This window comes from Leucopleurus acutus, assembly GCF_964270905.1.
Source record: "Leucopleurus acutus genome assembly, chromosome: 7".
NCBI classification, from domain to species: Eukaryota; Metazoa; Chordata; class Mammalia; order Artiodactyla; family Delphinidae; genus Leucopleurus; species Leucopleurus acutus.
Genome location: NC_139150.1, coordinates 11,960,094 through 11,984,924, shown reverse-complemented (window position 1 = coordinate 11,984,924; position 24,831 = coordinate 11,960,094). Strand labels below are relative to the sequence as shown.

General features: G+C 38.0%; 1 protein-coding gene across 4 annotated transcripts in view; it reads right to left on the bottom strand.

Moving 5' to 3' along the window:
• STRBP (spermatid perinuclear RNA binding protein) overlaps positions 1–24,831 on the bottom strand; it is a 68,306-nt gene that overhangs the window by 34,632 nt on the left and 8,843 nt on the right. For all 4 annotated transcript variants that reach the window (XM_082842516.1, XM_082842514.1, XM_082842513.1 and 1 more), the window contains 6 exons: positions 20,606–20,750; positions 12,929–13,020; positions 12,297–12,392; positions 11,052–11,163; positions 10,287–10,384; positions 9,977–10,088 (listed from right to left, as the gene is read on the bottom strand). In XM_082842516.1, coding sequence (XP_082698642.1) covers positions 9,977–10,088; positions 10,287–10,384; positions 11,052–11,163; positions 12,297–12,392; positions 12,929–13,020; positions 20,606–20,750 — 655 coding nt within the window. The remainder of the gene's footprint in view (positions 1–9,976; positions 10,089–10,286; positions 10,385–11,051; positions 11,164–12,296; positions 12,393–12,928; positions 13,021–20,605; positions 20,751–24,831) is intronic.

Sequence of the window (24,831 nt, the reverse complement as noted above, 5' to 3'; positions counted from 1 at the left end):
ACCTTGTGTTTCCTTAGTGTTCCATGAAGGTCAAAGATATTTTCTCCTTGTCTGTATCTTATAAACTATCTAACGTAAGACTCAGAAGCAACATAATGGGTATGGAACAAAAACTAACTGAACTAATATTACTCAATTTCTTAGATAAAGCAGCTAGTTAATAATGCCGTCAAGACATAAGGCAGGAGCTTTGCTGTCCAAGATAAAAACAATCAGAGAAAAGCTCATCAACCTGTCCAAGTACTACTTTAAAGAACTCTGTGTTTTCAACGTAAAAGTTGGTTGTTGGGTTTTTCCTAAAGGAAAGTTATGCTCAAAAGATTCATGCCATAAGATTTCCAGATACTTCTTAGTGAAACCTTGTAATAACACTGAGATTAACTACATATTCTCTGATCATCAAGATTTATTGTCCCTTGGGGTAAACACTGACTTCAGCATTTGCTTGAGTCAATACTTACCACTCAGGTCAATCAATCTTGATGTGCTCTCTTCAACAGATGGCAATATCTGCTTATATGTGCTTAGTATTGTATTTCATTTGCATTACATAAAACTGTGAGTTTGCCAGTCTCCCAGAATGCAGTCTTTAAGAGATAAAGTTAAAAAGGAACAACATCTATTCAATCACTCTCCCACTCATTAAGTTACATTAAAAGCTGCTCCCTGATTGCCTGGAATTCACCAGCTGGCTTAGACGTATGGATCTATTCTCTAAATCCTCCAGCTACGTGAACAGTGCTGCATGGATTAAGCTTCATTCTACCATCCCTGCCCTTGGACAAGGGCTGTAAAATCTGGAGCTAATCATAATAGTAATGGGGGGGAGCGGCGGGGTGGGGGGGGGATGGGCTTGTGTTACAAAAAGCAAGTTGTTTTCAACATCTACAGTATCTAGAAATAAGAAGTGACCATTTCAGAGGCAACAATTTTTAAAAGCAATAGGTGAAGGCTTACCATATGCCTGGCACTGTTCTTAATACCTTATATGAATTAATTTATTTAAGCCTCACAAGCACCCTATGAAGCCTGTACTTTCATCATCCTCATTACAATTTTATTCATGTATTCATCCAGCAACAAATATTAATAGTTTTTCTATGTTCAGGACAATTTTAGGTGCTGGACATCTAACAGAACAAAACAACGTCCCTGTTCTTAAAAAGTTTGCATCTGGTGGTGGAGACTAAGCCCAACATGTCATATGGTCCCGAGCACAATGGAGAAAAATAAGAGGCTTACGGAGGAGGATGTGTTGCTATTTTTTTTACATGTGATGCCCGTCAGAAAGGTATCACTTATAGATAAGGTAGCTTTCTGATGAAGATCTAACGAAAGTAAAAGAGTAAGCTATTCAGCTATGTGGGGAAAGAGCCCCAGGAAGAGAGAACATCAAGTACAAAGGTCTTAAGGCAGGAACATGCTAAGAAACAGCATACAGGCCTGAGTGGTTGGAGTGGCATGACGAGGACGGGACAGGAGCAGAAGATGAGCAGCAGCAGGAGCTCTCAACCTTAGCTGTCACTAAGTCACCAGAGGAGCTTCTGCAAAATACACAAGTTCCACTTCTAGTACGAGAAAGTAAGTCAACTGAAATAGATGAGAGCAACCAGAAAAGATGGACCAAATGTCTGTTCCTGGGCAACAAAGAATTATAGAGTCAAGGTCCGAGAGACAAAGGAAACCCTACTCTGGGGGCCACACTTCCCCTGGGGGTATCTTCCACATCCAGAAGAAGCCACTAAGAACTGAACAGAGCACCTCAGGCACCCCAGGTCTCAGGGGTCAAAAACTGGACTTTACGGACCTCCAAAAGGGGAAGGCCTGGTGAATTCCCCACGCTGTGGGTTGGGCCTCTGCAATGCCACATGCTAGAAGTAAATGAAGTAGAAATAGTCTGGATCTCAGAAGGACTGAAGCCCACCTTCAAATCACCTTAATCCCTGATTGCATTAATATGATCCAGATTGCCAATTCCACTAGTCATCTCCCAGAAACAAATATAAATCCTCCCTGGAGCACTATATCATTACTCTAAGCTTTAATTCCCTCCAAAATTTTTAAATTTAAGTCTCCATCACTCAAAACAAAAACAAAACACAGGTACATGAGAAGACAAGATACTGTGATCAAAAATCACGAGAAGCAGTAGAAAACAGAAACAGATCCCAAAGAGACCCAGACGATGAAGCATTCTTTCAGAAACAAACTTTATTAAAAAGAATGATTAGGATGCTCAAAATAAAAAATCAAGAAGAATATGTGGCAGAAAATCTGAAACTATAAAAGAGCCAAAATTGTAGAAATTAAAAACTGACAGACCTGCAAGGGGAAACAGACGATCCACAATAGAGGGGAATTGGCATACCTCTCTCAGTAATTAAGAGAACAAGTTAAAAAAATATGTATGTATGTATGTATGTGTGTGTGTGTGTGTGTGTGTGTGTATACAGGTATATAAGATTTGAACAACACAATGAACAAATGCAACCTGACATGTAAAGAATATTCTGGCTCTACCAACTACAGAATATACATACTTTTCAAAGTATGAATCATTTATAAAAACTGACCATGTGCTGAGCCATAAATGAAGTTTCAAGAACTACCAAAGGAAAAAAAATCACACAAAGCATGTTCTCAGATCACAGTAGAATAAATAAGCTCAAATATAAGGAGATAACGGACTTCCCTGGTGGCACAGTGGTTAAGAATCTGCCTGCCAATGCAGGGGACATGGGTTCGAGCCCTGGTCCAGGAAGATCCCACATGCCATGGAGCAACGAAGCCTGGGAGCCACAACTACTGAGCCTGCGCTCTAGAGCCCACAAGCCACAACTACTGAGCCTGAGTGCCACAACTACTGAAGCCTGTGCACCTAGAGCCCTTGCTCCACAACGAGAAGCCATCGCCATAATTAGTCCGTGCACTGCCACAAAGAGTAGCCCCTGCTCACCACAACTAGAAAGCCCGCATGCAGCAACAAAGACCCAACGCAGCCAAAGATTAAAAAATTATTTAAAAAATTAAAAAAATAGAGATAACTAAAAAATCCTCATTTGTCTGGAAATTAAGCAATGACATCGAAATGGCTTACATGTCAAAGAACTGATAACAGGAAAATTAAAAAATAGTTTTAACTAACTGATAATGAAAATGCTAATGTAAAAAGAGTACAAAGCACATAAATCTGGGCATAAAGGAGAACTTAGTCTTAATAGTATATATGATAACGTAAGAGGCTTAAAAAAACGCCAACAGGGGCTTCCCTGGTGGCGCAGTGGTTGAGAGTCCGCCTGCCAATGCAGGGGACACGGGTTCGTGCCCCGGTCCGGGAGGATCCCACATGCCACGGAGCGGCTGGGCCCGTGAGCCATGGCTGCTGAGCCTGCGTGTCCGGAGCCTGTGCTCCGCAATGGGAGAGGCCACAACAGTGAGAGGCCCACGTATCGCAAAAAACAAACAAACAAAAAAAAAACGCCAACAATGTATTCATCTATTTCAAAATATTTAAAGAAGAACAGCAAATTAAACCTAAAGAAGGTAGTGAGGAAAAACACAGGATAAGAGCAGAAATCAATGACATATAATACAAGCATATACCAGGAGATGATCAACAAAGTCAAAAGTTTATTTCTTTTTAAAGACTAAAAAAACTGATAAACCTCTAGTGAGAGCGATCAGAAAAAAAGGAGGTACAAAACGTATAAGACAGGACATCAATACTGCAGACAATAAAAAGATAAAAGGATCTTATAAACTACTTTATTTTTAAATTTAGATTAAATGGACAAATTCTTAGAAAAACACAATTTACCAAAACTCTCATAAGAAGATGATAGTTCGATGCCTATTAAGGAAATCAGATCCATAATTTAAAACCTTTCCTTAAAGAAAACCTCATGCCCAAATGGCTTCACTGATAAATTCTTCCAAACATTTAAGGAAGAAATAACATCAATCTTACACACACTCTTCCAAGGAACAGAAAAAGAAGGATGGACACTTCCCAACTCATAAGACCCACATAACCTCAGAACCAAAACTTGATGAAACATTACAACAAAGGAAAACTGCTGGCCAATCTAACACACAAAAATCTACGTTTTTGTGAATTGCTCACAAAAACCTACACAAGATTGTTCACAGCACCTTTATTTGTAATAGCCCAAAACTGGAGACAAACAGAATGTCCTACAATAGGTGCATGGTTAAACCAAACTCTGACTCATTCATGCCACGGAATCCTACTTAACAGCAAAAAGAAACAAAACTATTGACACATGCCAAACAACTTGGATGGGCCACAAGGGCATTATGCTGAGTTGGGGGACGAGGATCTCAAAAGATCAGATAATGATAACTTCATTGACATAAAATCCTTGAAATAACAAAATTATAGAGATGGAGAAAAGTCAGTGGTTTCCAAGGCTTGGGGATGACTGTGGGAAGAGGAATGGTGTTACTATAAAGGGGCAGCATAAACGAGATCTTTGAGGTGATGAAATAGTTCTGTGTCTTGATTGCTATGGTGGTTACACAAACCTACACATGTGATAAAATGGCATAAAACCTATACACACATTGTATAAATGTCAATTTCTTGGTTTCCATGTTCTCCTATAAGTTGCATAAGATGTAACCATTGGGAGAAACCAGGTGAAGGGTCCACAGGACCTCTCTGTACTATCTTTGCAACTTCCTATGAATCTGTAATTATAGATAAAATGTTAAGGGGAACAAAAAGAGACTGCTGCTTTGTTGAGAACAGACAAGAGGGGCAAGGAAGACCAGATAGGGAAGATGCTGCAATAACAAGGGTAAGAGATGACAGCAGTTTAGGCCAGGATGGTAGCAGTGAAGAAATTAAACAGCTGAATACTGGACACACTTTGAAAGTAAAACAGCTAGGATTTGCTGATGGTTTGGATATGGGTGAAAGAAAGAGAAGATTCAAGGGTGAAGGTTTTTGGCCTGAGCACAGAGATGCATAGAGTTTCCAAAGGCTGGGATGGTGATAACTATGGAAAGAACAGATGAGAAGCAGAGTAAGGACAGGACATCTTAAGTTTGAGATGTCTGTTAGACATCCATGTGGAGACAATGAGGAGACACTTGCATAGCTGGGGCTGAGGTCAAGGGCTGGGAGTCTAGAGTGAAGACATACATTTGGGAATCTTCACTGAATAGAAGGTACTTCAAGACGAGAGACTAGATAAGATCTCCTAAAGAGTCTAAATGGGTGTAAATAAAGAGAAATGGTCTGTCTGTACCCTGGGATACGAATATTCAGAAATCAGGAAGATGAGGAAAAACAAAGACAGCTGAGGAAAGGGCAGTGGGATAGCAGACCCAAGATAAAGTAATGACCTAGAAGTCAAAAAAAAGTAGTATTTCATGCCAGAAAAAGTGTCTGACGGACTTCCCTGGTGGCGCATTGGTTGAGAGTCCGCCTGCCAATGCAGGGGACACGGGTTCGTGCCCCGGTCCGGGAAGATCCCACAGGCCGCGGGGCGGCTGGGCCCGTGAGCCATGGCCACTAAGCCTGCGCGTCCGGAGCCTGTGCTCCGCAACGGGAGAGGCCACAGCAGGGAGAGGCCACAGCAGTGAGAGGCCCGCGTACCGCAAAAAAAAAAAAAGAAATAAAAAGTGTCTGACGGTACCAAATGTTGTTGAGGATACAGAACAACAGGAACTTTCATACACTGCTGGTGGCAACATAAATTGCTATATATATCACTTCCTAGGTCGTATACTGGTCCACAGTAACTCCTGGATCTATACTCCAGGAGGCATGAATAAGAAGGCTCCCAGCAACAATGTGGGTGGCTGCCAAAAAATAAGAAGAATCCTAATGTCCTTCAAAAGCACAATGGATAAGTTGTAGTATATTCATAATGGATACTATATAGGTATAAAAATGCACTATAGCTATATGCAATAACATGAATATATCCCAAACAATGCTGGACAGACAGACGTCAGTCACAAAAGATTAAACTCAATATGATTCCATTTCTAAAAAGTTCTAGGCAATATCCAATTAATTGTTTAAAAAGCACACAAAGGTGGAAAAGCTTTAAAGAAAATCAAGGAAACAATTATCAAAAAATCAGGAATCGTAGTTCATGGGGCACGGAGGTGATGTACAGGATAAATAAATGGCTTCTGAGAAGGTGACAATGTTCTGTTTCTTAACTAGGATGGTGATTATATGGAATTGTTAAATAATTACTTGTTTTTAAATTTATTTATTTATTTCTGGCTGTGTTGGGTCTTTGCTGCTGTGCGTGGGCTTTCTCTAGCTGTGGTGAGCAGGGGCTGCTCTTCATTGAGGTGCGCGGGCTTCTCATTGCGGTGGCTTCTCTTGTTGTGGAGCACAGGCTCTAGGCATGCAGGCTTCAGTAGTTGCGGCTTGCGGGCTGTAAAGCACAGGCTCAGCAGTTGTGGCGCACGGGCTTAGCTGTTCCATGGCATGTGGGATCTTCCCGGACCAGGGCTCGAACCAATGTTCCCTGCATTGGCAGGTGGATTCTTAACCACTGTGCCACCAGGGAAGCCCAAAATAATTACTTTTTAAATGATAAATATTTTATACTTTTATATATATGTGCCATATCTCATAACTAAATATACCAGAAATAAGTGTTCATCTGTGTCCAGTGTTGCTGAAAAGCTGCCTAAGATGAGTACTGAAAGCTAACCACTGAACGCAATAACGTGAAGGTCACAGGACAGACTTAGGTAGAGTGACAAGGAAGAAAGGCTGATTAGAATAAGTTGTGTTTTTTTTTTAACTTATTAATTTATTTTTGGCTGTGTTGGGTCTTCATTGCCGTGCGCGGGCTTTCTCTAGTTGTGGTGAGTGGGGGCCACTCTCCGTTGCGGTGCGCGGGCTTCTCATTGTGGTGGCTTCTCTTGTTGCGGAGCACAGGATCTAGGAGCAAGGGCTTCAGTAGCTGCGGCACGTGGGCTCAACAGTTGTGGTTCGTGGGCTCTAGAGCACAGGCTCAGTAGTTGTGGTGCACAGGCGTAGTTGCTCCACGGCATGTGGGATCTTCCCGGACCAGGGCTCAAACCCGTGTTCCCTGCACTGGCAGGCGGATTCTTAACCACTGCGCCACCAGGGAAGCCCCTAGAATAAGTTTTAAAGAAAGTGTGGAAAAGGAGAAAGAAACAATAGGCCACTCTTTCTGAAGGTACTGCTATAAAGGGGAGCAGAGAAATGGGAGGAAGCTGCAGAATCGAGGGGGAGTTAAGCTTTGTCTTCCAAATGGGAGGCATTATAGCAGGTTTTTATGCTGATGAGAATGATCCAGTAGAAAAGCAGAAAAGGAGGAAATGATGCTGGTGAGAAAAGAAAGAACTGCTAGAATAATGTCCATTTGTAGACAAAAGGGAATGTGATATAGTGGACAAGCAGAAAGGCTGGTCTTTATTCGGTCAAGGGAGGGAAAGCAAAGCGCATGAGTACTTCCAGCAAATAAGGTCATCAGACGAGAGGGAGGCCTGGGGAGGGAAGTGTGAAATGACAGAAGATTTGCAACAGCTGTCTAGGAAAACTGGGGAACTCTAGACTTTACAGGATGATTTCCAGCCAACACAAACAGTCTACTTAAGGTTAATGTCTGAAACTTAAAGGGAAAACAGTTAAGATGACTATGTATTTTTTTCTCCAACGATGTCCAACAACCTGGTGTAGGCACACAGTTGGATTTCAACCAGAGTTGTCAGGAAGACAGGATCAACAAAGTGAAGGTATATGCTAGGGCATGATTATTAATGACAGACCACGTGAATATAAGCAGAGAAGGGACAGAAGTGAGTACATGAGGAAGGAGAGGGACTAAGAAAAGTTAACAGAATCAATGGTGAGGTTCGAGAATTGGGGCAGGAGGATTGCTCCTGACAGTATGATGATGAGAGGCGGTTTACAAAGTGGGATTCTTGAGAATGAATTAGGGAGAGGGCACAGGTACAGTTATTGAAGACAAGGTCTAGGATATGTCCACAGAATGGGCACCTGAGGTAAGGTAGAAGACAAGGTATTTGTGGGAGAGGAAGTCAAGGAATTAAGAAGTCAAAATTCTGAAAAAGAAAAAATCATCTAAATGCATATTGAAATCACCAAGAATTCTAAGAATAAAGTTTAAAAGCAAATGTCAGGAGGCTAGGTGGTAAAAACATGAAAGTATGAGGAAGACTGCAGCAAGTGTCTGGAGGCAATGACCTTGGCTCCCTCATCTTATAGCTAAGGCACAGAATGTGTAGGTGACCTGCCCAAGTCATGTAGCTAGTAACTGACAGGGCTCAAAGGGAAACACCAACTGTCTGGTTCTATTTTAAGCTATAAATTGACAGACCAGCATTTCCCAAACTCTTGAGAAAGACTGTTGATGTTAAAAACAAAACAAAACAAAACAAAACAAACAAAAAAAAACCCATAAAAAACTAAGTCACGTTAACAATAGATATACTTTTACTATCTAGAGAAAGAAAAAATACAAAACCCAAAGAACTGCTATGAATTCAGTGACTGAAATAAAATTTTTCATTATTAACCATAAGAATCTACACATATATTTGAGACATATTTATTCAATCATTTATTATATATTTATTCAGTCATTCAATCCAGAGACATGGCTATGTGAATCTCTTTCAAAAATTCTTTGCTGCTATGTGAGCACCCTCTGGAAGAAAACAGCTTTCATTCCACAACATTTCTTGAGCATTGGTTTTGTAATAGTTATGTGGTGAGGTCTAGAGGATTCCTTACCCTTGAGGAGTTTACAGAGTAAGGCAGTGATTCTCAAACTTTTCAGTCTCAGGACCACTTTACCCTCTTAAAAAATTATTGAGAACCCGAAAAACTTTGTTTTGTGGGTAATATCTATCAATATTTAGCATATTAGAAGTTAAAACAAAAAAATTTTAATGCAATATACAAAAAATTTCATTAGCCATCAGAGTGACGATGCCATCACAGGTCATATACAGCTTCTAGACAACTATACACTCATGAAAGACAGAGTGGAAAGGGTGAAAAAACAAAGCCTTAGTATTACTATGAAATAATTCTGATCTGGTGGACTCCCTGAAAAGTCTTTAGACCCACTGGAATTCCAGTGTTTAAATAAACAGATTGGGCCATTCCACTATTTTTGTCATATCAAAATTATTAGAATAATATCATTTGTGGTAGGTGGGTTGTCCCAGGTGAAAATATGGTGTTAAACATCCCACCTTCTAGTATAAATAGAGATGAAGGAAGGAAGGGAGGGAGGGAGGGAGGGAGGAATGTTTTTTGTGGCATAATGAGAAGAGTAAGTGGATTTGCATTTGAGTATCTACTGTTTCCAGGCACTGAATTGAGCATTTTAATCTGACAACAGCCAATAAGGTTGGAATAATATCAGTACATAAAGTGATGAACTAATCGCTCAAGAGCTAAAGCTAGTAAGCAGGGGCGCTATGACTGGAACCAGGTCACACTGACACTAACGCCTGTGCTCTTTCTGCTGAAACTCTAATCTGAGTTCACACAGACTAGTACAAATGAAAGACAGTCCTGAATTTTCCAATACATTTTTCTCCTCCTCTATGTTTTTGTTTTCTCTTTCTTGGTTACATTAACACTTCCAAGTATGACAAGATCATCAAACTGATGAGTGACCGTGACAACGTCTCCTCCTCGTTTGTGACTTTTCTCTTCGCCTCAGACCAGCGGTTCTCAAAGTGTTGTCCCTAAGTCTATGCAGTAATGGAATCTGATCAACATAGCCAAATGAGTTCGTCACTAATAAGAATAAATGACAGCAAGCTGATGTCACTAATGGGATGGAAGAAAACCAATAAACGTTCTTATATGACTTGGGTTAAAAATTAAGTTCTCTCAGCTCTAACAAGAGACGCATCCCATGGCCATCTCCATCACTGCACACATCCAACCCCAATAAAAAACTTGCACACTCACCTTCTTTATCAGTAACTGACCAGGAATATTTCTGAAAAGGCTTACTAGATGGAAGGGGGTCCATTTCCAGCACTTTATAAATCTGGCCAAAGGCTGATAGTCTGAGTGCATGCTAAAGAACAAAAGATTGTATTTATTCAAATTTCAAATGTTTCATTCATAAAGCCCTTAGAACATCTAGCTAAAAACACATTCATCAAGTACTATTATTATGATGACAAAAGTCCCTAACAGCAGGCAAGAATAAAGTGTTTAAATAAATTACATGATATCCCTCTAATAGACCACAGTGATATGGCCCATCTCATACCTGTGCACTGTGGGTAATATCTTCTTTTTGTTGGATGGTCATATAGCTCAGAGCATCTGTTGGGTCCCTCTCGCAAGGATCATGAAGACCAGGACCCCCTTTAGCAAAGGCAAAAGAAAAACTCAAGTATCATTCAGAACTGAGTTTAGAATTCAATAAACTAACACAAAATAGAAAGAAAAGAATGGAGAGAAAAAGAAAAAAAAAACTAAGGAACGAGGTTAAAAATCTCCTCAATTTAAATGGAGTAAAAAGGACACTCATTTTCAGTATGTTAGCATATAAATGTCCTTATTTTACTAGAAGTCACTTGTATATCTAAGGTCGAAATTGGGTTTTAACTCTGAGAATTTAGAAATGGCATGATGAATCATCCCAAATCTTTAAAGGGATTACATATGGAAAATAAGACCAAATTTAATTTTTCCAAATTAATCACCAGATTGCAAACAGAATGAACTTCATACATTTTAACTCAACATAAACATTTTCAAATTCAAAGCTCTAGGTGAAGTAAATTCATAGCAGACACAATATCTTATTAGTACCTTTTATGTTAGTACATATGGAACATAAATTACAATTACTGAGAGAGAGTTTTATGGCACTTCTCCAACATTCAAGCATTCTAGTTGCTAAAATTCCAAGCAAAACAACTCCTACACATCATTTCCCTGGGCAGAGGACAAACTTAGCACATAATAGAAAACTAAACTAAAATGAAAGTTTTCTGATTCTTCTGCCTCCAGAGTTTGAAACCCTTACCAGGAAGTAGAATTCCAGATGCCAAACACTCCATTACTCGTCTCAAGGCCTCCCCAGCGCCCAAAGGTCTATTACAAGTACCTATAGACTTTTCACATATAAGCTCTAGTGGCTAGAAGATATTAAATTACAAATTAGTACATGCACCAAGTGTTAAAAGGATTCCAGTTAAATGTGAGCTGACATTTCTATCTACAATGGAGGCCAAAAAGGTTAAAGTCCATTTAACATTTGGGGCCCAATTAACTTTTCCCACTTGATTATCAACTTTTACCCCAGCCAGAGTGTTTAAATCAACCATTTTTGAGATAATATATTCAGAAGACATTTTGTCACCAAAATTTTATTTTTATTTACCCTGAAAGGATTACTTAAGAAACTGCAGTCATCTAATTGACTTAACAAAGTTTTAACAAGCCTTCATATAGGTTAGTAATAGCCAATAAATAATCAGTGTTCAAACCCAGCCCACCTGTATCTCCCACTTAACCTAGGAAGCACTCAAACCACAGGAAGACTTCATTTCAGACATCCTGCCCCAACTACTACAACTGGAATTAAAGAAGGACCAAATCTCCATATTTAATAAACTAAAAACTCACGATGCCAATATCAAAGTAATAATTGCTAAATTAATTTAAAATGACCCTTTTATAGCTTTATTTGTTTTATAATGTTCTTTATTGGGTCTTAATTGGTTCAAGCAAAATAATTTCCAAATTAAGTAAGTTTGGCAATATACATTATAAACTACAGTTAAGTGTACTATTCACCTGACTTCAATTACTAATATGAACTTATTTTTAAGTGTCTATACTCAAAAAGAAAGAAAAAGAGGGTAAGGGAGCCTTACACTGGTATACCAGGTAATTTTTACTTTAAACGGAAGTAGCACTGAAAGAGAAATGTGCCAGTCACGCAGGCTTTCCTGGGCAGTAGGTGAAGAATAATCAACCATCAGTGCAGAGTGAAGTGCAGGAAGACACTTACTTTTAACAGGTATAGAAACTTTTTGTCAGAAAAAATAGCTCAGTCTGTATAGTATGAATATGATGAAGTAGAAAAGTTATATTCATAAAAAAGAATTCATATAAAAAGATCTGTAATTTTTTTCCAGAACAAAAATAGATAATGCACACCTTAGCTAACTCAGAATATAGCCATTTTACAGTAACATATAATTTCTACAGGATTTCCTCTAACTATAGCTTCAGAATTTGCTTTTAATCATATTTAAGTACTTACCCATCCTTTTAATGGTGCCCATGTGGGGACTCTGTTGCACAAATCACGCAGAATTCGGAGGACAATTACGCATGATTTTAATCCATTTGCCCTTGCCTAAAACAAACGAAATGGTTCCAATATCCCTGTTGAAATCCACCCTTAATTTTAAGGACACTGATCACGGATAGGTTCTTTAAAATGAATACTAATTAGTTAGTCATTCATAAATTGTCAAGTAAACAAAAAAATCAAGTTCTTAAGAGTAGTAAAATTATGGTTTAGAAAGGCAGGTTTTAAAGTAAAGGAAGCATATTATTAAAGTCACTTTTATAGCCTCATGGCAACCCCATTTCCAGGCAACTCTGTCTGAACTTTTAGCTTTTCTCACCCCATGTTTGGATTTTATAAGCTATCATTTGAAATTCAGAGTACTAAGCCAAAAAGGATTATGTGATAATTAAATATCACTAACCACAGGAGAAGCTATACTGGGCACTTTACCTAAATTAAAGCATTTGCTCCTACAATAACCCTAAGAGGCAGAGAGCACCCCTGTTTTATATATTACACAGAAACCATTAAGAGGCAGGTGTTCCAAATGAAACCTGCACAAGGCTACAATAACAATAAGATAATAACAAAGAGCCAACCTGAAACCATTTGGCATGTCGAAGAGACGCCAAGGCGTTCAGGCATTTCTGCCTGTCCAATAAGTCCGGAGGATCTTTCATCGCAACCTTTTCTAATGGGAAAATGGGATAAAGAGAGACAGATACAGTTTGACCAAGGGGTTCCTGTCAAATTACCAAACGATAAAAATAAAAAGAAGAGCAGCATTTGAGTGAACTAATAAGACTCCCAGAAGATTTCAGGTTTTGGCTTTGTTGCTTTCTTTTTAAATTATGTGCACTATGATTACTTAAGTAAACAGTCAACAGAGCCATTCTGCACACAAGTCCAACAGGAGCACAAAGGCATTCGTTCAGTAAACAAATCAATGACCACTGCTACATCCAATCTGGGATCTTATTAAGCATGTATATAACACCACAGGGCACAAAATAGGTACATAGCACTTTTTCCTTTGGCAGGGGACAAAGAGTGGCAATCTGGGACCACTAGCAATAACAATTTTTCGCTATAGAAGGGATTTTAATCACTAATTAATTCTTAAGGAAAATTAGGGCTCTCTTAGGTCATCAATCTGAGATATACTAAGAATACACTCAGCATGGCAATTTTATTTTTTTACAACTGAATAAACTCATCCAACAAGATAACCATTAATAGAAACTTTACCCCACTGATGAGAACTCTGCCAGTGTTACCTTGGAGTTTTCTAATTATTTCTTTTCTAAACCAAAATTATTAAAACTACAAATATGAAAAACACTGAAATACACTTCAAGTTTTACATAGCTTTTTTTCAAAAAGCAGCAAAAAATACTATCTAAGTACAACTATTTGACTTGCCTTAACATTTCAAAGTTGGATTAGATGGCCCAGAGCAGCAAAATTAAGAACTCAAATGTGTGATTAGTGACAAACATCCATATTCGAGAAGATGTCACAAGATACTAAGCCCACGTTTAGATAGCCAAATTCATTTCCTCTAAGCCACTAGGAAGTGGGTTTTTACACTTTTGAAGACTCGGTGCATTACTTAAATGCATACAACATACAAATGTTTCTTGGAGAACAATTCTTTGACTAATCCAATTAAGTCATATTCACCATCCTCTTTTAAGAACTCTCTTAGCAAGTCCACCAACACTCCTTCCTGGTATAATCATGACAGTCACAAACTCAGCAGTATGTCTATGTGGGCTTTCCTTATTGGCTGCAACATGTAAAGGCTGAAGTGCTACACACTTATTTTTTGACCAGGCGAGCTCTACAGCAGATACTTGCATTGTTTCACATTAATCTCTGCCAACAAATTCAAAACACGGGGTCTCATTTCATCACCGCTTTTTACTCATAAAATGGAAAGCCTCAAAAAGAACTGTTAATATGTTTTTATTTATAAACATAAGCAAACATACTATGGGTACTTATTTCATAGGTGATCTAGTTCCTGGCCTTGCTTAATTATGTCTTTTTAATGACACAAAGCATACAACTCACTCATTTTCATGTTTATATGTGAAAATGTTTAACTGTGGTCAATACAAGCATCTGTGTAAAGCTCACGTACAAGGTAGCACAAACTACTGTAAATGAACAATTAGGATCTCTTAAAAGTTAGACATGACAAAGGTTGACTGACTGCTAAATAATGTAATCCCAAGAAAAGGTATGGACCGTGCTTATTTTTTAGGACTTCAATCTTTAAGTTAAGAGTAAAGCAAACTAAGTTTTATTCTATCATTTTATCAAGTAGGAGTATTTGGAAGCGGAGGGTCAATGGAAGAAGGGAGTGAGTCAGAGGAAGTTTGGATAGGAAAAGACAAGGCAAAACAACTCTTTGAACTTTCTGATACTTTCGTCCAGTGAACAGAGCTTGTAATTAACATCTGCTCATCACCACAGAGACATTTCTATTTAATGGCAAAAATGTTTAGACAAATTCTTTCATTCCCAAAGTCAGATTATATCCATTAATTCTTATTAAAAAATAAAAATAAAAATACTGACATCTGCTTGCTACAGACAGTCAACATTTGGAGGCAGCAGATTCTACTAAAAAGAGATGAAAGGGACAGGCAGTGAACAGAAGACTTCCACCAGATTCCTTTTTATATCACCATCACAATGGCCATGTTTCTTTTCTTCATGCTCTGACCGTCAAAAAGTCAAAAGATCCAAAATGTTTCAATATTCATGAGGTGGGAAACAGCAGAGGAGATGTAATCATTTATCTTATTTTATCTTCTTCAAAGTTTCTTATTTTAAAACTATATAAATTTATATGGCACTGCAGTGCTACTTATAAGCCCTGCTTGCCTATTTCCTTTATATAATTAATTACATAGTTTTTTATATTTTCATTCATTAAAAAAATAATTTACTTAATGTGGCAATCACAGGATTGTTGCTGGAAAAACACTGCTACTTCTCAAAGAAGAACCTCAAGTTTAACATTTCCGTGTGAACTTTAACATAGATGTTTCAATTTTGCGGGGAAGCAAAGCTTTTCTGATAAAAAGGCATCTTGGAGTCTTTAACTTGGAAACAATGGAACTGTGAGCCATTTCATTTTTTCCTACAGTGACCAGTAAAACAGATAGGGGATAGCAACAAAAATGACAAAAGCAAAGAAAACAGCTTTTTAAAAACTTCACTGCTCAGTAACCTGGTATCAGGGCATGAAGGTACATAAAACATTCGAAACAATGGAAGCACTGAAAAGAAGTCTATTACGCCTAACTTCATTTATTTGGTTAGAGGTTAGATCAGTGACCAGAAACACACCGTATGGCAGGAAATGCTGGTCAGTTTCCCTTACATGCAAGCTAACTCTTTGCCCGTTCACAAAAACACTAGCCTGGAGATGGGGTGGGGAAAAGCCAGAACATGACTGTGTTAAATAGGATTTCTGTGCCTGGAACCTGGGCTCTTCAAAGGTAAAATAACCAAGCTGAGTTATCACGAAGGCCTCCTTAACATTTCAAAGTTGGAATGAAGCTGAGCTACTGAGTTGACAGCATTTCCAGGGTAGCCTGAAGATACTCATGCAGTCCCTTCTCCTAATTCCTTGAGGCTTTGCGGAGAGCAGACATTATGCTTCAAGTCACTGCCCGTGCGAAATCTCAGGCCACAATAATGTGAACAAGTAAATGTAGCACTAGGGTAAAACAGAGCACTGTTCTCCTAATTTATGGTAGAAACATCACTAGATATCACTTTTCTTCAGTGCCTCAGTAGGCAGTGAGCCACTGGAAAGATAGTGGCTACAGGTTTGCACTGGATAATGTAGGTCTAGCAGCTGGGGAAGGCAGGAAAATAAAGCCTGCGGCATTGTTATAAATCCTAGTTGTGATCTCTGGACTGGTCTGCCACCTAGCAGGACTCACGCTAGCGAACTTCTGCCAAAAAGCATCAGAAGTTCACACTGGCACAAATACGGAAAAGGGACTCTTGGGCAGCTTCTCTGTGAACCCCTGAGAACCTATCTTCATACTGAGGGCTGCGGTTTATCTTAGCCTTAGCCACAAGTGCCTCTGTAGTTTCCCTATCCACTTGGTTTCAAATTGCACTGTAAATACAATAAGCAGCTGGATTTATCAGACTCATAGCAAATATACTTCTGGTTTAAAATCACAAGCACCAAAAGAAGCTGAGACTGTGTGATGCTCAGAATAACTAAATCAGCTAAGATGCTCCTATGATCATCCTAGATAGTAACTGGACTTAAGAGTCAGAGGAAACGGGTAAAACGTGAGACTTTCTTCATTTATACAACAGTACAATTATCTACCTCATAGAACTGTTGTGAGGGTTCAAATAAATCATATATGAGAAAGTGCTTATAACACAGTATGTTATAAAATACCTTAACAAAGCTAAATCTTCAATATATATTACTTGAATTCTGAGATGTCCACTGTTAATGCTTCTTGCATACCAGACAGTTCTATTTGATCAGATAATATGCTAGCTACAAAAATTCATTTAACAGATTTTCTTTTGATTGCCTACTAAGTATTAGGTACCACTCCATGTGCTAGGGATAAAGGACAGAGGTAGGGAAAAAGACACCTGTCTCAATGAATCATAAACTTTATAGTGAGACAGCTCATTATTAGCACTGCAGCAAATACAGTATACTTATTCCAATACTACACTTCAATGGCTATTTATGAGTTTAACTGTGTTTACGTTCACTTCTTCAGACCTATCATGTACATATTATTCTCACTGTGAACTCAAGGCACTTTGAGTAGATGAGTTTGTGCTGTGACATTTTTTAGTAAGCTGAGTAACTACTACTATTTACTAAGCAATCGCTTTGTGCTGAGTATCGTACAGGTTACATTACATAAATTCTCTCATGTAACAACTTTCTAAAGTATTCATTACCCACATTTTAAAATAAAGAAACCTGTCCAAGGTCACAGAGTAATAGTTAATGGAGTTAAGAATCAAACACTTGGCTGCCAGGCACCAAGGTCTGTGCTTTTTCTCCTGTGCCTTCTTTAGCAGGAAGCATGTAGTTATGGGGAATGGTTATTCTACAGGGCCTTCAAGTAAAGGGTTAGAATATGGAAAAAAGACTGGCGGCACAGGAGAACTCTTACCTGTGAAACATTAAACCACACCAGAGAGATTCACTATGTACTCTGGCCACTGAAAATCTAAACAGTGATTTGAAACGAGTAGTTAGATAGATCCACTTCTGCAGAGACAACCCTGAGGAGGTAAGTGTGATGCTCTTCACCTGCCCCAGTCCTCCAGTTCTGCCTGCTCTCAGACTTTTTTTCCCTTTTTTGATTTTACCCAAATATGTGGCAAGTGAAGAGAGGGAAGAGAAAGACATAAGGTATGTATTGTGAACAGCCTGTTTGTTTTGTGGGAGGGGAGAAATCGAAATTCTATAGGAAAATGTCTCCCCAAAAGTTACAATGCCTATTTTTTTAAACTCTGAGAAAGAAAATGAATGCAGATTTTTTTAAAGAGATCTCTCTCAAACTCAGAAATTCCTGGAACCCAAATGAATCTTGTGCTTTCGCCCCATGCAGCTGAAAAGAACTGCATCAAGGCAAGAGGAGCCATCTGGTGTGATAAAACAAATCCTACAGAATTGTATAGCCCAGATCTCAAATGCTTAGTTATACTGGATCCTCAAAGTTGCCCAGGAATACAAAAAACTGCTAGTGCAGATCAAAAACCTCTGACAGGGACTTCCCCAGTGGCGCAGTGGTTAAGAATCCACCTGCCAATGCAGGGGACACGGGTTCGATCCCTGGTCCAGGAAAATCCCACATGCTGCGGAGCAACTAAGCCCGTGCCACAACTACTGAGCCTGCGCTCTAGAGCCCACAAGCCACCACTACCGAATCCCGCACACCCTAGAGCTTGCACGCCGCAACTACTGAGCCCGTGTGCCGCAACTGAAGCCGTGTGCCTAGAGACTGTGCTCTGCAACAAGAGAAGCCACTGCAATGAGAAGCCCGCAATGAAGAGTAGCCCCCACTTGCCACAACTAAAGAAAGCCCACGCGCAGCAACAAAAACCCAACGCAGCCGAAAATAAATTAAAAATTTTAAAAAAACAAAACTTTGACAAAGTCCAAATTAGACAAAATGAGCAAATTATAAGAGATAACAAGTGAGTCAACAGGGCAGTGAGGTTAAGGAAAACGGCAAAGCAAATCTTTCTGCCATTTAAAAGGAGAGGAAGTAACGTGTAAAACATTAGATCCAAGCTGATTCTTTCATCTTACCTGATCCCACACAATTATGCTAACATCATCTGATGAGATTCATATTATAAAGAGGTCTTGGGATCCTTTAGTAACCCAAACACCTTGAATAGAGACTATAACTCTCCTACTCTCCTACAAATTCCATTCTGTAATAACTAGTCTTCTAGTAAGGGTGCAATATTCTAAGAATCTGTTTTCAGGTTCTCTGAACATAAAGTTATAAAGGCAACAGACTAAGCTTAAGGGCATCACTGAAAACTGATAAAATCCCATGTAAGTGCACAAAGCCATGGGGAAAAAGAAGCCTGATATTCTCAATACTTTTAAAGTAATGGAAGGGATGTCTACAGCTACAAGCAAACATTATCCAGTTTTCGGCAATTTCAAATCTAGACAAATCTAGCCTTTGGCAACTTCAATCTTCTTTCATCTCTCTATACTCAAAGAATTTTTAATAATATCTATAATTATAACTATACTTAGAAATGGTTAGTTTTACACTAGAGGGTCAAGAGAACACAGCTTACCAGAATTAACAGAATTATCTTGATACTTCAGAAATCATTTTATAGTTCTACAGTTAATGGTGAACTGTAAAGCTGTTAAAGAAATTAAGCCATTTAAGATTGGTTCTTCAGAGGTGTTAGAGATACTATATGCAGCCAAAAAAAAAAGTACAGGCATAAACCTAATTATAGATAGGATGCATTTTAATTTTAAGCTATGACTCATAAATGTGTCTAGTTTATATCCGTCGGGTATGGTATAGCTGATTTTAGTTACCCCAGAAGACTTTTTACAAAAGGAGTCTATCACTTTTACTTTAAGAAATCCTGAGTCATGTCTGCCAAAACTCGAAATTCTAACATCTCTGGTAAATGTGTCTTTTTCTTCCTTTATCATCAACTTGAAATAAATTAAGACACTAACCAATACTTCTTGCTGCACTGGTATTTCAGGTAGGGGAGTAAGCAATGGAACCTGCTGAATGTCTAGTGATGAAAAACAGCAACAGGGATTCCCCCCCCACCCCACGTTGGTCCAGTTAAGCCGCATTGCCTCTAAATTGTCATGATAGGGAGGGGCCAGTTGGTCAAAGGTCTGACACAGGGGAAATATCACATGGCAAGTTTCTAGTGACAGGACTGAGAGGCAGTAACAAGCTAATGTGAAAGGATAAAAATATCAAAAAAGAAACCCAGCTCCATCATTACTTCTCAAAACTGAAGAGATTTATCACTCTTTTGTACGATGGCATTGCCATGCAGAAATTCTTTTCAGCTTCAGAAGAAAGTTAGTTTAAAGCATGATTCCCACATATATAAAATTTTAAATGTTAACAGGATCACAAACCTCCTAGAAAAGAAATTTACTAAAGATTATTTATTAAAAAAAAAAATCAGTCCCCCAATTTGTATCTCTTACATTATAAAACATTTACACTTAGGCAATTAGATAAAGCATAATTCTTAAGAGGTTATATAGTTATTAGAAGTCAAGAGAGATGTGCAAATGAGTAACTTGACACAATAAGTGAGTAAATTTGAAAATAATACTGTTTTGAACCACATTTAACCCTAGAATCAGACCTAATAACCAAGCCACACAGAATAGGTTGGCTGATACCAATAACACTGCAATACTAGACAAAGTAAAACAGAACACCAAAACAGTATAAAAATTAAAGTGGATTTAAGACCAACATGATAAGCACAGGTTTTTGAATTAATTAACGTATCTTATATTTCCAATATAAACATTTTTGTAAATACAGTGATTGTGTAAATAAAGCTGCTTAAAATACTATAAGTGGCGTAAAACAAATGAAGACAGGTATTTCTTAAATCCATAAAACAATTAACATAGCATTCAAGAGAGTGCTTATGTGAACAAAACAAATATATATTTATATATATACATCTATCTATCTATATATATATATATATATACACATGTGTACCTCCGTCCTTCTTCTCCAATTCGTCCCTAATTAGAGGGGAAGTAAGTATCACCTTCAAAGTTAGCGTGGGTTCTTTTGTATTCCGAATTATAATAGATGCCTCATCTACACATTGTTCCACTTGATATTTCTCTTCTGTGAGTTTCTGAAAGTCACAGAGATTTCAAAAATACCCAATTAATTAAAATTTCAAAAAATGAATGATTGCCCCTTAAGTTTTTAAATGTTATTAACGATTAGTATTACTGTGCTAAAAGAGCAAATAGTCTTTAACTAGTTCTTTAGTGTAGAGGTAACATTTTTCTCTCCTCCCAACTTACCAGCAAATCCTTTCTCCATCCCTCAAATAGCAACCACAATGTCAATCATCTATACAATTATTAAACAACATTTAAAACCATTCTTTCTAATATTTGAAAATGAAAGTTACCAAAAGCATCATTATATGAGAAAAGGTAAATTATTGTTCTTGAAATTATTACAGAGGATAATTATAGAATAATAAACCCCCAGTTTAGAGAGCATTCCCAGCAGTTTATTATTCTATAATTGTTCCTCTGTACCGGTCCGTGGCCTGTTAAGAACCAGGCCGTACAGCAGGAGGTAAGTGGCGGGCAAGCAAGGGAAGCTTCATCTGCTCCCCCCCATCGCTCATATTACTGCCTAAACCATTCCCCCCCATGCACCCCCATGGAAAAACTGTCTTCCACAAAACCGGTCCCTGGTGCCAAAAAGGTTGGGGACCACTGCTCTAAACTGATAACTTTTTGATAGGACAGCCTAAACAGGAACTCCTACTTGCTAAGAACTTATAAGATTAGATAGGTTTTTATATAAGATTATGTAGATTTTTAAAGAAAATCAAGTAAGAATGAATAAAAAAGGATCTCTGCACAGTCACTCATCAGCAAAAAAGTTAATATAAACAAGTAACTAACTTCCTAACAACAGGTCTCAGAGATCATTCAAGTGAGACCTTCTTCAGGGCAAGTCATCTGACATCCACAGGGAAATGTACATTGCTTCTTTTAACATACAATTATACACATACAAAAAATAATCACCAATTAGAATCATATATTGTTATATTTAACGTATCATTAAAGTTAATAGTTTAATAAGTTGTGCAGGGCCATTCTTGGTGGTGAAATTTAGTATCTATTATCTGACATAAATAGCTGAATGGAAACACTCCTGGGTCTCTGCTCATCACCGAGCATTGAAAGAACTAAAAGCCATTTATATAAAACTAGCATTTTACCATTAAACATCCCAAAAAAGACAGAAAATAGAAAATTCATTACCTTAATTTTGAACAGAGGAAACCAAGGAAGGGAAAAGCCACACAGTGGCTAGAAAAACCAGAACTAGAATACAGAGAAAAAGCAGAAAACGGCTCACATTCATTTTGCCACTATAAGAGTATTAAAGATGTATCAGAGAAAAAGCAAACTAAATTTTTCAATTTAGTTTGAAATTGCAAGTAAATTTCAATGGTCCAGTGATTAAGAATCCAACTTCCAATGCAGGGGATGCGGGTTCGATCCCTGGTTGGGGAACTAAGATCCCACATACCGCGGGGCAACTAAACCTGCACGCTCTAGAGCCTGCACGCCACAACTAGAGAGTCCACATGCCACAACTACTGAGCCCACGTGCCACAACTAGAGAGCCCACGGCCACTAGAGAACCCACGTGCTGCAACTACTGAGCCCATGCGCCACAACTAGAGAGAAGCCCACGTGACACAATGAAGAGCCCGCACACCACAACTAACACCCGACACAGCCAGATAGATAGATAGATAGATAGAAAAATATTTTAAACGATAAAATTTAAAAAAATAAAATATAGGTCTCATGTATATGTCTTAAAAAAAATTATACATGCAGATCACCATAAGACACATCCAAAGTAATAAACATATGGCATGAGTTTTGGGCTAGACTAATTCTAAGTGATTCTGGTTTTGGTCATCCTTCTCCCTTGCTCAAGGAAGTACTAAAATCACCCTAGAAAAGAGTATGTAGAGAAAAGGTAAGGTACAACCCCAATTAATTAAGGTACTTTGATAACTGAAAGTTTTGCTATAATAAGTGCTCAGGAAAAAGATTTTTAATTCACAAGAAAATAAGATCATATCATATCAGAGACTGGTTTTCCAAATAAACACCAAGAAAACAAAGGGGAGGTAGTGATTTTTAAAGGTAAAAATCACATTTAAAATGATTTTCTGAAATATTATTAGTAATAAAACTATGTCTGTGCTTATGCGTACATATGTGGGTGTATATATGTGTGTACATGTATACAATTTAATATAAAATGGGTGTACAATTACATACCCATTTTATTTGGGTACCTTTACCCAAACACCTATGGTCATGGATCTAACCATCACACAAAGCAGCCGGTTTCACTGCCGGATTACTCTATTGGCTATGGTAAATTCAAATATGTTTCTTTTTTTTTTTTTTCAGCAGTTTAAAAAGAAAATTTTTTTAATACATCTTTATTGGAGTATAATTGCTTCACAATGCTGTGTTAATTTCTGTTGTTTCTTATAATGTCCACCACTGGTCTTAAGAGTTCAGGCCACCTTTACCTTTTCCAAGAAGCTCTTCAAAGATCTAAAGATATTTGTGTCTTTTTTCGGCTTCTCTAGGCTAAAAAGCCCTCCTCTCTTCAACTTTGAAACAGTTTACACAGCCCACACTCTCTCCTGGGTCCCTCCGTTGAACACCTGCTAGCTCGACAAGAACATTTTAAAACTGTGGTGCCCAGAAATAAAGACCCTCACTCAGGAGAGAAAATGCAGAGTTCACACAGTTGTGATCTACACAGAGAAAGTTCTATTAATGCAACTGAAGCTCCAATCTCCTCTATCTTCAATACTCAAGAAATACGACAGATCGTCAGGATAAGAACTTCAGTTTCTTAGTGCAAATGGTTCTCAACCCTTTTTCCATCCTGACATACCTGAAAATATGACCACTCTCATAAACAGGACTCACTAAGTGGAACAGAAAAGGGGGTGAGATGGTTGGAAAAGCCTCTATGTCCAACCCTTTGATCACTGCTTTAGCATAGATCTAAGAGTAACAATGTTCACTACAATAAAAGCAGAAATAAAGATTAAATTTTAAAACAATATAAAAAATAATGGAAAAAAGATGAATTTTGTTAACATTCTGATAACAAAAGTATAGTTATTCAGAAAACCGTTACTGAGCTTTCCATTTCTTAAAGCTTTATTGTACTCCATGTTGCTTACCACTCTCCCTCCCCAAATGATCACATAAGGATTTAAAATAATTTTTTAAAAGAAATGAATTTAACCCTTGAAAGAACAGAAACCTTTCTTCAATCAGAATTGAAAATGGAAAAGCCAAATGTTTGTTCAGTCACTTAGAAAACCTTAAGATCTAAAAATGATAAAATAAAACAGTGCTCCAGAAGTTAATACAGGAGAATGTGTCAACAAGTAACACAAATTTGAGTGTCAGGAACAGTAGATTAAAAAATCAGGAAGATGGTTTTGAAGATCAGTTGGTGAATATGAAAGAAAATGATCCAGTAACAAAGCTAATAAAAACAAATTTAGAATTCATATTACTTGGGGGGAAAAAGTCTCTTTAGAAGAAATACAAATACAGGAAACCAACAACAAAAAAAGAGAGCATTCAACAACTCAACAGTTTGACCTTGTATACTCGTATCTATTTATGTGACATGGATGTAAGGACTAACTGATATGAAATCATCAAAAAGCTATAATCTAATTATACCACAGATAACACATCTGAAATTGAAAGGTGATCATTGCTTCCCAATTAGTGATGCAACTAGCCCTTGGAGCAGGCTGGCAGAGCAGGTCCTAAGGTGACCACAGCCCCAGACGAACCGGTTGACTTCAGCCCTGAGGAGCCCTCAGCCTCCAGCAGCATCCTCCAGGAAGCATGACAACATTAAAATTGTCTAAATGCATCCCAATGTGAAAAAGGTTTGGAAACAAGGAATTAATAGCGACTTTCCATTAACAGAATGAATGAGTGAAGTTAAATTAACAGTCTTCAATTTAAAAAATTATCATCTATGGAAGTCTCCAGTTGTCTAGGCTCTTTTTGATCTTTCAATTCTTTTCTGCATTATACCAACCTTTCTAAGAGTTTTATAATGCTGAGAGGCCTAGTCTGGAAAACATGAAGACTGTCAGCAAGACACAT